The following is a 12,126-nucleotide window of genomic DNA, read 5'->3' on the forward strand; positions in this document are numbered from 1 at the left end:
CTCAGATTTCTCAAACCTTTCAGTTAGTTCAGTTTCAGTGATTTTCTATGCCTAGGATTTCTTCAAAGTTTTTCATCTTTCCTGGCACCTTTTTCTAGCCTAATTTTCTAGATCTATATTTTTTGTGGATCTATGTCATTACCTGTATGTGTTTAATCCACCATTTTTAAATGGAAACCAGTTTTAATTTTTTAATGGTTTGTCTTTGTCTTCATAAATTATTATTTGGGAATATTAAAGAGATATCATATAGTCAATATATTTGGTAAAAATTTGTATTATAGTATCAAAACTTTTTGAATTTTCCCTGTGGGTTATTATTTGGTATTTTTAAATCCTTTCTCCTTAAACAAGTAGTCTAATTTTATTTGACTTCTAAACCTTAGGAAAAACTGTCAAAAAGCAATGAAAATAAATTGCAGTTTTGTAATGGAGGATCTTTGAGAGGATTTTTATGGCTCAGACGGTAAAAGTGTCTGCCTACAATGCGGGAGACCCAAGTTCGATCCCTGGGTTGGGAAGTTCCCCTGGAGAAGGAAATGGCAGCCCACTCCAGTATTCTTGCCTGGAAAATCCCATGGACAGAGGGGCCCAGTAGGCTATAGTCCATGGGGTCGCAAAGAGTCGGGCACGACTGAGCAACTTCACTTCACTTCAATGGAGGATCTTTGAGAGGATTTTTAGTGGACTTACTATGCATATTTTGAACTATTTTGAATATGATATGAAATGAAATAGAATAGTACATAGAATTCAGGAGACCTGAGTTAAAATGTGGCTCTAGACCTTAGAACAAAAAAAACCAGTTTTCAGCAACTTGGTAAATCACCTAAAGATTGCAGTACTTTATCTATACCTCATAATGTTGTTTGGAGAATCTCATGGGAAAAACACATGAATACCTCTGTAGTATAATTATTAACACACAGTAAAAGTTTATTTTTATTGTATTTGCTTCTATCATCCATAAAAATATATAGTAAAGGATAATGCTAATTTTAGGGGAAACGGATGGGCTCAATTTTACATATTACTTTCAGTGAAAGATCTGTGTTTCTAATGAACCGAGTTGATATAAAAACATTCGTGAATATGAACCTCCCTCTTTCACTTCTACCCCCAAATAAAAAATCAAATGCTAACCAAAATATTTGATAAATTCAGTAACAACCTATCTGCCATCAAGCCCTGAAACAGTAGAGCCGACTGAAGCAGTACTGTTAGTTCATCATAAACACTTAATATGGTTTTCTTTTATTTTCAGTGTACTTAAATGAAGCAGGGTTCAACTTCGTGAGAAAATGCATCCAAGCTGTGGAAACGAGAGGTCAGTGCTGCCTGATGGGTACACCGTTACTGTAGTGTGGTCCCTTCTTACATAGAAACTGCTCAGAAATCAGGATGTACTTTGCTATCAATAGGAGCTTAATTTTAAGAAACATATGATTTATAAATTACACAAACATGTAAATAGCTGTACTTTGAACTTCAGTTTGCCAAAATCATACTACAAACCTACTTCTTTTTCATGAAGTTTCATGATATAGCCTCACTTTACTTTGACGGACCGATATTATTATTTTTTTCCAAGCTGTAGGAAGTAAGACTCCCGAGCAGTTTGAATTCAGCTCTCCTCCTTCCCTGCATTGTATCTCAGAGTAATTTTCATCACCGTCACAAATTCAGCACCTGTCTTCATTCTAGTCATAACCTCTGTCCTGAAGTCCACTCTAGTGGCCTTTTACTTCCAGGAAAACTTGCCTAAAGCAAAACCTCCTATCGGGCTTTGGAATTCTTTAAACTTAGATTCAAAGTTTGGTGCTGCCATTTAAGTTTTGAGAAGTCAAGTCATTTCCTTAAAATCTCTGAATCTGTCTTCTCACCTTTATTTCTGTTTAATTTTTGGGGGGTATAGTTGATTTACAATGTTGTAAATTTCAGGTGTATAGCAGAGTGAATCAGTTTTACACATTCATATATCTACCACATTTTAGATTCTTAACCCAAATAGACAATTATGGACTATTTAGTAGAACTGCCTATGCTATACAGTAAGTCCTTATTAGTTATCTCTTTTTTACATAGAAGTGTGTGTATGTCAATCCCATCCTCACCTTTAAAGTGAAGTTAGCAATTCCATCCAACTGTTCAACATCCATTCAACACATAGGACTCCATGATTGAGGAAACATAATATGAGAAATACTGATCATTTTTTCTCATCTTGGGTGGTTTTTTATATTCAGGTAGTGGTGAATAGACAGCTGTACTTTGCCATTTTGAAGCTCTTCATAGACTTTCAAATCACTGTTCATTGTCTGCTCTAAGAAATATATGTCTGATGAATATTTCCAGGGTAGGTCTGCTAAAGTTAGACTGTAAAATTGGATGCATACCTTCCAGATTTTATGTAGGCATATATCTGAGTTTTTAACATTCTGTGCTTGGAACTTGTGTCTTATGCCGTTTTCTTGTGATTTTTTTCCTTCTCACTAGGCATCACCATTTTAGGTCTCTACCGAATAGGAGGAGTGAATTCCAAAGTGCAGAAACTCATGAATACCACATTTTGTAAGTTTTGGCTGAAGCCCGTTACTTAACTTTTACATTATTATAGAAAAGTAAAACCATAGGCTTTTTTGAGATATAGATTATTGCTTGTCTTTGAGTATTTTCAAGTCATATCTAAAATTAATATTTGTATTCATTTTTAATGTCCATTATTATAGATGACCATCAGAATTTGTAAAGGGGCCCTTTTTATAATGTTGAATTTTTCCTCAAGTATTCTTTGATTAGCTTGAGGTACAGTAAGATTTATGGGTGCTGGGATTCAGATGGCCTGAACTGGACTCTTGATTCAGCCAGTTTAAAGTTCTGTGGCCTTGGGTAATTTGCTTAACCCCTCTGTGCCTTCACCTCCTCGTTTATAGAGGAGGCTCATTGAATTATAAGAATCTGATATGTAAACCCATATAAAGCACTGAGAAGCACACCCAGCACTTGGTAAGTGTGCTGTGATGTTAGCAATTAGCAAACATCTGATTTAAGAAACTGCATTCCATAAGAAATCTTTGAGGTTCATTGTCAGAATGAGCTTTGCACCAACTCAGGCAAACAACAGTCTGAAAGTTAACTCGACTGGCCTTCTAAAAAATACATGCCTCTCTCTTTGATCTACTTTTGTCTGCGTCCATCTTCTTAATGGTGCTCGTGATATTTCGAATTGCACAGTTTAAACATCTTGCGTTAATTCTTTTCAGCTCCCAAGTCCCCCCCTGACATGGACATTGATATTGAACTGTGGGATAATAAGACAATAACAAGTGGACTGAAAAACTACCTCAGGTGAGGTGGGCCTGCCTGCTGCCGCTCTGCTGCGGTCTCTCGGTCGCCCCTGTGGGCTGGCACCGTGGGCCGCAGGGAGCCCCGTGGGGTCCTCTTCCCTCCTCAGCACAGCTCGTGCACTTGAGGTGGACTGGCAGGGTGGGCACAGTCACGTTCAGTGTTCTGGGAGTTATACGTGCTTGTTTCAAACAGTAAACTTTGCCATAGTTTATGAGTGCTAAATAATACTTTCTGTTTCATATTAGATTCAGATTCAGGTCTTCATATATTTTTTTATAAAACATCACAAGCTGAATTGCAAATTAAAAAAAAAAAAAAAAACAGAAACTATTGGCCCCATATCTGAGAGTGATTTTGTTCCTGTAGTCCAGTAGTTCTCACAAAGTATTAAAAAATAATTCCCCAGCCTCTCCTATTTTAATACAGTGACAGCAAGAAGTGCTCAGGACATGGGTGTCTTTGAGGTCTGTATTTTAGAGCTACTTGTCGACTCCCTGGTAGGACTTTATTGTACATGTAGTCACCCAGTTCTCACAGAAGCACTGAAAGTTCAAGGGAAATCAGAAGGTAACTGCTCTTCTAAAATCTGCTTCATTCTCTCTTGCAGGTGCCTTGCAGAACCACTGATGACTTACAAATTACACAAAGATTTTATTGTTGCTGTTAGTAAGTATATTTCCATTGGATGCATTGTAATTGATGTGGTTTTATGCTGTTGCTGCTAAGTCACTTCAGTCGTTTCTTACTCTGTGCGACCCCAGAGACGGCAGCCCACCAGGCTCCCCCGTCCCTGGGATTCTCCAGGCAAGAATACTGGAGTGGGTTGCCATTTCCTTCTCCAATGCATGAAAGTGAAAAGTGAAAGTGAAGTCGCTCAGTCGTGTCCGACTCTTAGCGACCCCATGGACTGCAGCCCACCAGGCTCCTCCGTCCATGGGATTTTCCAGGCAAGAGTATTGGAGTGGGGTGCCATTGCCAGAGGTTGTAAGTTTAAACCTGCTAGTTAACATTTTCCTACCTATGGCTTAAGAAATTGTCATTCTCATAACTTAGTAGTTTACAATATGGTTATGAGAAGTCACAGAATGAACTAAAATACTTTGTTACTTAGTAAGACTCTTTGGGGTGGCATATGTGGTGTGATTAGAAAGAGCTGTGAGGAATTAATTACTCAAATTACATTTTCCTTGATTAATGAATGTCAGTTTCTTATAAGAGCGACTTCATGGTTAAATAAACAAGACCACAAAGAGGTACAATCAGTTATGCCCCTGCCTCCACTGTGCTCACATGCTTTGTTCCTAAATCTGGAGAAAGAGTCAGCTATTTTTGGCAGGCAACAATACCTTTTCTCTCTTATTATATTTATTGAAGATGATCGGATGCTGCAGTGGTAAAGAGTCTGCCTGCCAGTGCAGGAGATGCAGGTTGAATCCCTGGGTGAGGAAGATCCATTAGACTAGGGAATGGCTACCCAGTACTCCAGTTTTCTTACCTGGAAAATTCCATGGACAGAGGAGCCTGGCGGGCTACAGTGCATGGGGTTGCAAAGAGTCAGACATGACTGAGCACACACACACTCACAAACTTATCAGATATCTATATTGTTTCTTTAGATCTGTGACTGCCTTAATGTTATATGAATTAAACAGGTTTAATTCAAAATTGTGGGGAGCAGGGGAGGGGGCCAGTGACAGTCATGTAACCTGAGCAATTAGAGTTGTGTAAAACGTTGGGCTCAAGGGCCAGGTCGCCATCTGAGCCAGTCTCAAGTTGTAACAGTTAAGAGTTGGCATTTCATTGTTAAGATATTTGAGATATGACTGTAATAAGAGTATTTTTCACAATCCAAGAAAGAAATCAACTGCATTAGTTTATTACCATACATTGTAATGTCACAGGAGGTGTTACCTGCTGCTAAAAGTGTCAGATAAAGCTGAATGGCCTTGATGTGCAGCCCTGCATGCGTGACTGACCACATGATCTCATGAACATCTATACCATTTAGCTTTCTCCTGAAGGCTCTGCACTCTACTTCCTCTTTGTAGAAATCCATCCTTGTAAGAACAATGAGACCTTAGAAAGTACATAATCCAACCTCATTTTATTAACAATGAAATCACGACCCAGAGGGGGCAAGTGACTTTGTCCAGGACACTAGTAAATTCAAAGCAATATCAAGACTACAAGCCAGGTTTTTTGACTCTTAACCTAGAACACTTTGTTACAAGAAATTCATCTTATAACAAATGTGTTTGATCCAGTTAGCTAGAATGGCTCAGTGAGCTGGTTGTTTTGCTGCCAACATTTGGTCACAAGATTTTTTTTCTTCACTTTTGTGGCAAATAGTGATCATATTATTCACTGCTGCTGCTGCTAAGTCGCGTCAGTCACGTCCGACTCTGTGCGACCCCATAGACGGCAGCCCAACGGGCTCCCCCGTCCCTGGGATTCTCCAGGCAAGAATACTGGAGTGGGTTACCATTTCCTTCTCCATTGCATGAAAGTGAAAAGTGAAAGTGAAGTCGCTCAGTCGTGTCCGACTCCTAGCGACCCCATGGACTGCAGCCTACCAGGCTCCTCCATCCATGGGATTTTCCAGGCAAGAGTGCTGGAGTGAGGTGCCACTGCCTTCTCCATATTATTATTCACTACCATGATAATTAAAGCACATCTCATGTATAAGAATCCATCTTCTGTCTGGGTCAATAGAAATAGGTATCATTTGGCTTCAAGCAAGAGAAATTTAGCTCAGGAAGAAAGGGCAAGTTACTCAGAGTCTAAGGGGAGTCTGTCAGAACTCCTTGGCAGAGAATGGGTCCTGCCTACTGTGGTCTGCACCCAGGAACCACAAAGTTGGGAACAGATGTTTCCAATCCACCCTCCCAGCTCTTTTCAGATGTCTCTCATTTTTTTTCTCTGCTGCATATCTACCTCATTTGCAGACAGATTTTTCTCCACTTGGAAGCACATTTGGTGATGGTCTGCCTTGTTTTACATGATCTGCCTTTGCACGAATCCAGCAGACAGATCAGAGTTTTGGTGTCTCCATTCCAACTCCTGGGAGAGACTTCATGTTTAGCCTGATGAAAACCAGGCCCTTTCCTCACCTCGTATGCAGATAGCTGTGCCCAGAAGAGATGAAGGTCCCATTTATAAACCCTGTGCAGCGGGCACTTTCTGGAGAAAGGGCTTGGCATGGTGGGCAGTCACCCTAGAATTTGTTTATTGTAGTAAGAGACTGTTAAATAGATTCCTTTTTCTGAAGCATTACAAGTTTCTCTAGCCAACTTTTCAGCCTCTTGGCTTTTTCCTTGCAGACTGAATCTGCTTGAGATGATTTTTTTTTTTTTTTTCCAGGTATACCATGGTCAGCACGGGCTTAAAATCTACTAGGCCTTTGGTTGTGCAATTATCCTGACACCTGAGAAAAATAACTCTCTGCTGTCTTTTAACCTATAAAATTTAGAAAAGAGTACCTCCTTCCTCTGGTTTGATAGAGTCACTCAGAGATTTCAAAGTGATAAAGTGTATTGTGGTATCTGGCACATTAGACCAGTTGTAACAACTACTGCCATCACTCATATTACTAAAAGCTTTATTCTCTCCTTTTGTAACAAAGCCAGAGGAAATGAGTTATGATTGTATAGAAATATACAGTTCAGAGGCTAAGAGCATAGGTCTGGATTGGATAGAACTGAGTTCTTCTCTATTTAGTGATTGCAGATCATGGACAAGTTACCCAGTGACTCTAACCTTAGGAAATAATAGTGATAATACTTACCATGTGAAGCACTGCTTATAAGGCATGACAGATGGAAGTGGTTATTATGTTTAAATTATTAATGTTTATATGATTAGAATTTGAATATTCGCAACCTTTTTTTATGTTACAGAGTCTGATGACCAGAACTACCGGGTGGAGGCTGTACATGCACTGGTGCACAAGCTGCCCGAGAAAAACAGAGAGATGCTGGACATCTTGATAAAGCACCTGGTCAAGTAATTCTCTGACTTAGATTGCTCACTTACTTGTTCATCTGTTAAACTTGAGTATATTCATGTCTTTTAAAGGGGGTGATAGAGCTGTAACTTTGCTACTGTAATCAGAGTCCATTTAATTGGTTGAAAAATGATGCGGCAGTTTGTTTTTAAGATATAATCTATGTGTGTGTGTGTATCTGTGTGTTTATGACATGCAAATAATTATATCCCTGCAACTGTTATAATGAAATGTCAACTTAAAAATATGTGAAGGAGTATATAGTCCTTTCCCAGTTCTTTTAGATGCATGGTAAGCCTGAAGTTTGAAGACCAGGTCTCTGTTTTATTAGGGTCACCAGGTTCTACCAGGTCAACATGCCACTGGAACATTAGCTTCCTTCCCCAGATTCCTAGTGTCTTTGGTTTCTGAAGATCTTTTTGACTCTTATGTATTTAAAAGTTTTGATAAATATTGTATTAATCAAGTTTCTTCAGAGAACAGAACTAATAGGTTGTCATATGTGTGTCTGTGTATACATATGTATATATGTAAGAGAGACTGGTTAGTTCCAAGGAATTGGCTGCACAATTGTGGAGGCTGATTTCAAGGCAGGCTGGAGACCCAGAGAAGTTGATATCAGGGTCCAAATCCAGGCAGTCTGGAGGCAGAATACCCTCTTCCTCGGGGACCTCAGTCTTTTTCTCTTAAGACCCTAAACTAATGTTTAGATGAGGCCCACCCAGGTAATGGATGGTAGTCTGCTTTACTCAAAGCCTACTGATTTAAATGTTAATGTCATCTAAAAATGCCTTCACAGAAACATCTAGAATTATGTTTGACCAAATATTGGAGTACTGCAGCCTAGCAAATTTGACACTTAGCATTAGCCATAACAGATCTATCTTGATTCACACACACACATTTAATTCAGAGGTTTCAGTTCAGCTACCATGCTGCTAGAAACAAAAATCCAAATTCAGGTTTTAAACTTACTTAAGAATCCCCTTATAGTCTCATTTACAAATGGGAACAGTTTTTATCTTAATGAGTACTGCAATTCACAAATGATTAATCCTTCCTTGTTTGCTACAAGTAGTAACCCAATTTATGCTAATTTGAGCCATGCATATTTGAAACTGTGCTCTATATTAATCAGTCTCATCTTAACTTGCAGGATTTAAGATAATATGAGTTGGCCCTCCTTGAAATAAGAAGGAAATCCACTAGGAATGATTTCATTTCAAGTTCATTGTTAACGATTGCCCTTGTCGGCATTTAGCTAATGAACAGGGACACACTATCCTTGGTCTGAATTACATAGTCTTGAATTATGTTTTTGAGTTGTGTGTCCTTTTCTTGAAACTTAACCATACAACATTTAGTGGGCATTCTCTTGCTACATTTAAGCTAATTTTTTAGCAAAGCCTTTTAAAATACACTTTAAAAGCTTCATGAGTGTCACATAAAATATTTTTCCTTAATTATCCAGAATGTTAGATGAACACAAGCTTCACCTTTAATTGTGACTGTAATACAGGAAATAGAAAGAGTATATCTAGCCACTAAAGAGTACTGAAAATTCTTCTGCCCAACCTTCACCACCATTCCTAGCTGAACCTAAAAATGTCAATCTCCTTTGAGCAGCAGCAGTAGAATGTGCTCACATCACCAATGACTTACTTAATTCTTCTCGTGGTTCATTCACTAAGTCAGGTCCAACTCTTTGCTCTGTGTTCTACTGTGTCCCAGAGTTTGCTCAAATTCTTATCTGTTGAGTCAGTGATGGTATCCAGCCATCTCATCCTCTGCTGCCTCCTTCTCCTTTTGCCTTTAATCTTTCCCATGATCAGGGTCTTTTCCAGTGATGTGGCTCTTCACATCAGGTGGCCAAAGTATTGGAGTTTCAGCTTCAGCATCAGTCCTTCCAATGAATATTCAGGGTTGATTTCCCTGAGGATTGACTAGTTTGATCTCCTTGCAGTCCAAAGGACTCTCAAGAGTCTTTTCCAATAGCACAGTTTGAAAGCATAAATTCTTCAGTGCTCAGCCTTCTCTATGGTCCAACTCACATCTATACATGATTACTGGAAAAACCATAGCTTTGACCATATGGACCTTTGTGGGCAAAGTAGAATCTCTGCTTTTTAATATGCTGTCTAGGTTTGTCATAACTTACCTTCCAAGGAGCAAGTGTCCTTTAATTTCATGGCTGCAGTCACTGTCCACAGTGATTTTGGAGCCCAGGAAAAGAAAATCTGTCATCCCTTCCACCTTTTCCCCTTCAATTTGCCATTAAGTGATGGGACCACATGCCATGATCTTATTTTTTTGAATATTGAGTTTCAAGCCAGCTTTTTCACTTTCCTCTTTCACCCTCATCAAGAGGCCCCTTTAGTTCCCCTTTACTTTCTGCTGTTAGAGTGATGTTATCTGCATGTCTGAGATTGTTGATATTTCTCCCAGCAATCATGATTGCAACTTGTGCTTCATCCAGGCAGGCATTAGTAGTTTGCTTAAGTAAACTAGTAGCAACTGATAACAATCTTGGTCCCTGGCCACCTTATTGACTTAGGGGAATTTAAAAATCAATGACCTATATTGCTCACTGGCCTAAAGGACCAATGACTGATTACAAATCCCCAGTAACTAGCTCTGAAACATGGTATAAATCATTGACTTCTTTCTGAGAATGCATTGTCTTTAAGACAAGGCCTTATGTGGTCTCCTCTATGACTTAAACTTTACATTTTTAAAAGTGCAGTTCAGAATGTGCTTCATATACAAGTGGATGGGGTGGAGTGCAGAACTGGCTGAAACGTGGGATGATAAGAATCTATATCAGCTGACTAGCCCAGCAGAAGGGAAATTCAGTGAAGAGGAATATGGTGATCAAATTATTTCATCTTCCGAAGAATGTGGTTATCAACTTCATTTTCAAAATAGAGCAATTTTTTTTTTTATGATTTCTAAATTTATTCCCAATGAGCTTCATATTAATCTTATTCTAGGTTATGTATACTACCAGGCACTCTTACTTTTTAGCAAGAATACCCAGAGCCAATTTAATTACAGAGAAGAATATTATTTTAAGATCATATTTTATTTAACTCATTTTATTTAATTTTCTCAACGCTGCTATCAGGGTTATTATTCTTATACTTTACAGATGAGGGAACTGAAGCCTTAAGAGAGATTAAATAACAAGGCTGGTTGCACCCAGCTTCCACATTGGAAGGACCCAAGCTTTAAATCCAGACAGGCCCACTGCCTTTACAGATGATGTATTAGGCTAATACTTATTAAACAATTAATTTATAATATTTGGTTGCATTAAAAGGAAACTTAGAATGAAATTCTTCTTATGCTAACCAAGAATCTTCTTAGCTAACGCTGTCTTGGGCACAAGGGGTAAATTCAGTCAATGGGATAGTTGGCTCTTCCTGCCCTACATCAAATGTTGGGTGAATAATCCAGAATCCTGGATTCCTCATAAAATTTTACTTTTGCTTCTAGAATGGAGTTAGTGTGCATACTCAGTCATATATAAACATTATCTTGTGTTGTGCTCCTAACTAGAATTTTTCATCCTCACAGCTCCACTGGGAGTAAGATAGAAAAGGCAGTGGTTACCCTAGAAGATTGGTTAAATAAAATTAGGTTACCGCTTAAGAATGCATCCAGTCTCCAAATTAATTAGTTAACTAGTCAAAGTTGTTTTTGAGAGTTCACTGGGATTACTTTGCTAAGGTCAGTAATACAGAGACTCTTTATTTTCCAGCCAGTACTAATGCTTCCAGATCTCCTTGTCTTGCTGTTTGCCTAACACAGTGCTGAGCACTTGGGAGGCCCTCAGGGAAGTGGGAGATGGATGGATGGATGGGTGGATGGATAGATGGAAGACAGGATGGGAACATGCCCTGGTCAGTCATCTGACATGGGGAGCTCAGGGACTCTTGACTTGTAGTCAGGAGATCTAACTTGAAACAAAACTCTGTGTCCCTAATTTGCTATGACCTCAGGTACATCATGCTTACTTTAGGAGCTTCTTGTTTTAAAATCTGTACAGTAGGAAAAACTGACTTTTTCGAAAATTAAGTACGGTATTATCTGTGAAAATGTTTAATAGTAGTTTCTTAATAATGTGTTTGGTAAGTCCAAATATAATCACAACCAGTTTACTCTTACCCATTTGTTCTAAATGGGTATACTACCCATTTAGAGTATACTACCATAGGGCTTGCCAAACAGCTGGTAGTTTCCCGGGGGCAATTGTACTTGATTTAAGAAAACAAGATTTTTTTTTTCCTTTAAGAGATTAACCTTAGTAATTATGTTTTATTGCGCTCATGTTTATTAACTTTTTACATCTATTTATACTATACCCCTCTAATGCCAGCTGGTAGTGGCTGAACCTGACTGTTTGAGAAATTTAGTCTGTAATGGCATATTTACATCTTATGTATCATATTTACATCTTTATGTATCATACATACATAAAATGTATGATATTTACATCTTACCATTATTTGGTAGATGAGAACATTCCGTAATTAGTAAACATATAACTTAAAATATATTTGTTGCTTTTATTTGCAGAGTGTCCCTACATAGTCAACAAAATCTCATGACGGTCTCAAACCTTGGTGTTATATTTGGTCCGACTCTAATGAGAGCACAGGAAGAAACTGTGGCTGCCATGATGAATATTAAGTTTCAGAACATTGTGGTTGAAATTCTGATAGAGCACTATGAAAAGGTAGGCTGAATTTGCACGTGGAAGTATAACATTTTGT

General features: G+C 38.5%; 1 protein-coding gene across 2 annotated transcripts in view; it reads left to right on the forward strand.

The window, feature by feature from the left end:
• Positions 1-12,126, forward strand: part of ARHGAP42 (Rho GTPase activating protein 42) — a 349,920-nt gene that overhangs the window by 315,013 nt on the left and 22,781 nt on the right. For both annotated transcript variants that reach the window (XM_027563908.1, XM_027563909.1), the window contains 6 exons: positions 1,265-1,327; positions 2,497-2,571; positions 3,264-3,348; positions 3,956-4,014; positions 7,245-7,350; positions 11,930-12,089. In XM_027563908.1, the coding sequence (XP_027419709.1) occupies positions 1,265-1,327; positions 2,497-2,571; positions 3,264-3,348; positions 3,956-4,014; positions 7,245-7,350; positions 11,930-12,089 (548 nt within the window). The remainder of the gene's footprint in view (positions 1-1,264; positions 1,328-2,496; positions 2,572-3,263; positions 3,349-3,955; positions 4,015-7,244; positions 7,351-11,929; positions 12,090-12,126) is intronic.

This window comes from Bos indicus x Bos taurus, chromosome 15 (assembly GCF_003369695.1).
Source record: "Bos indicus x Bos taurus breed Angus x Brahman F1 hybrid chromosome 15, Bos_hybrid_MaternalHap_v2.0, whole genome shotgun sequence".
In the NCBI taxonomy this organism is placed as follows: Eukaryota; Metazoa; Chordata; class Mammalia; order Artiodactyla; family Bovidae; genus Bos; species Bos indicus x Bos taurus.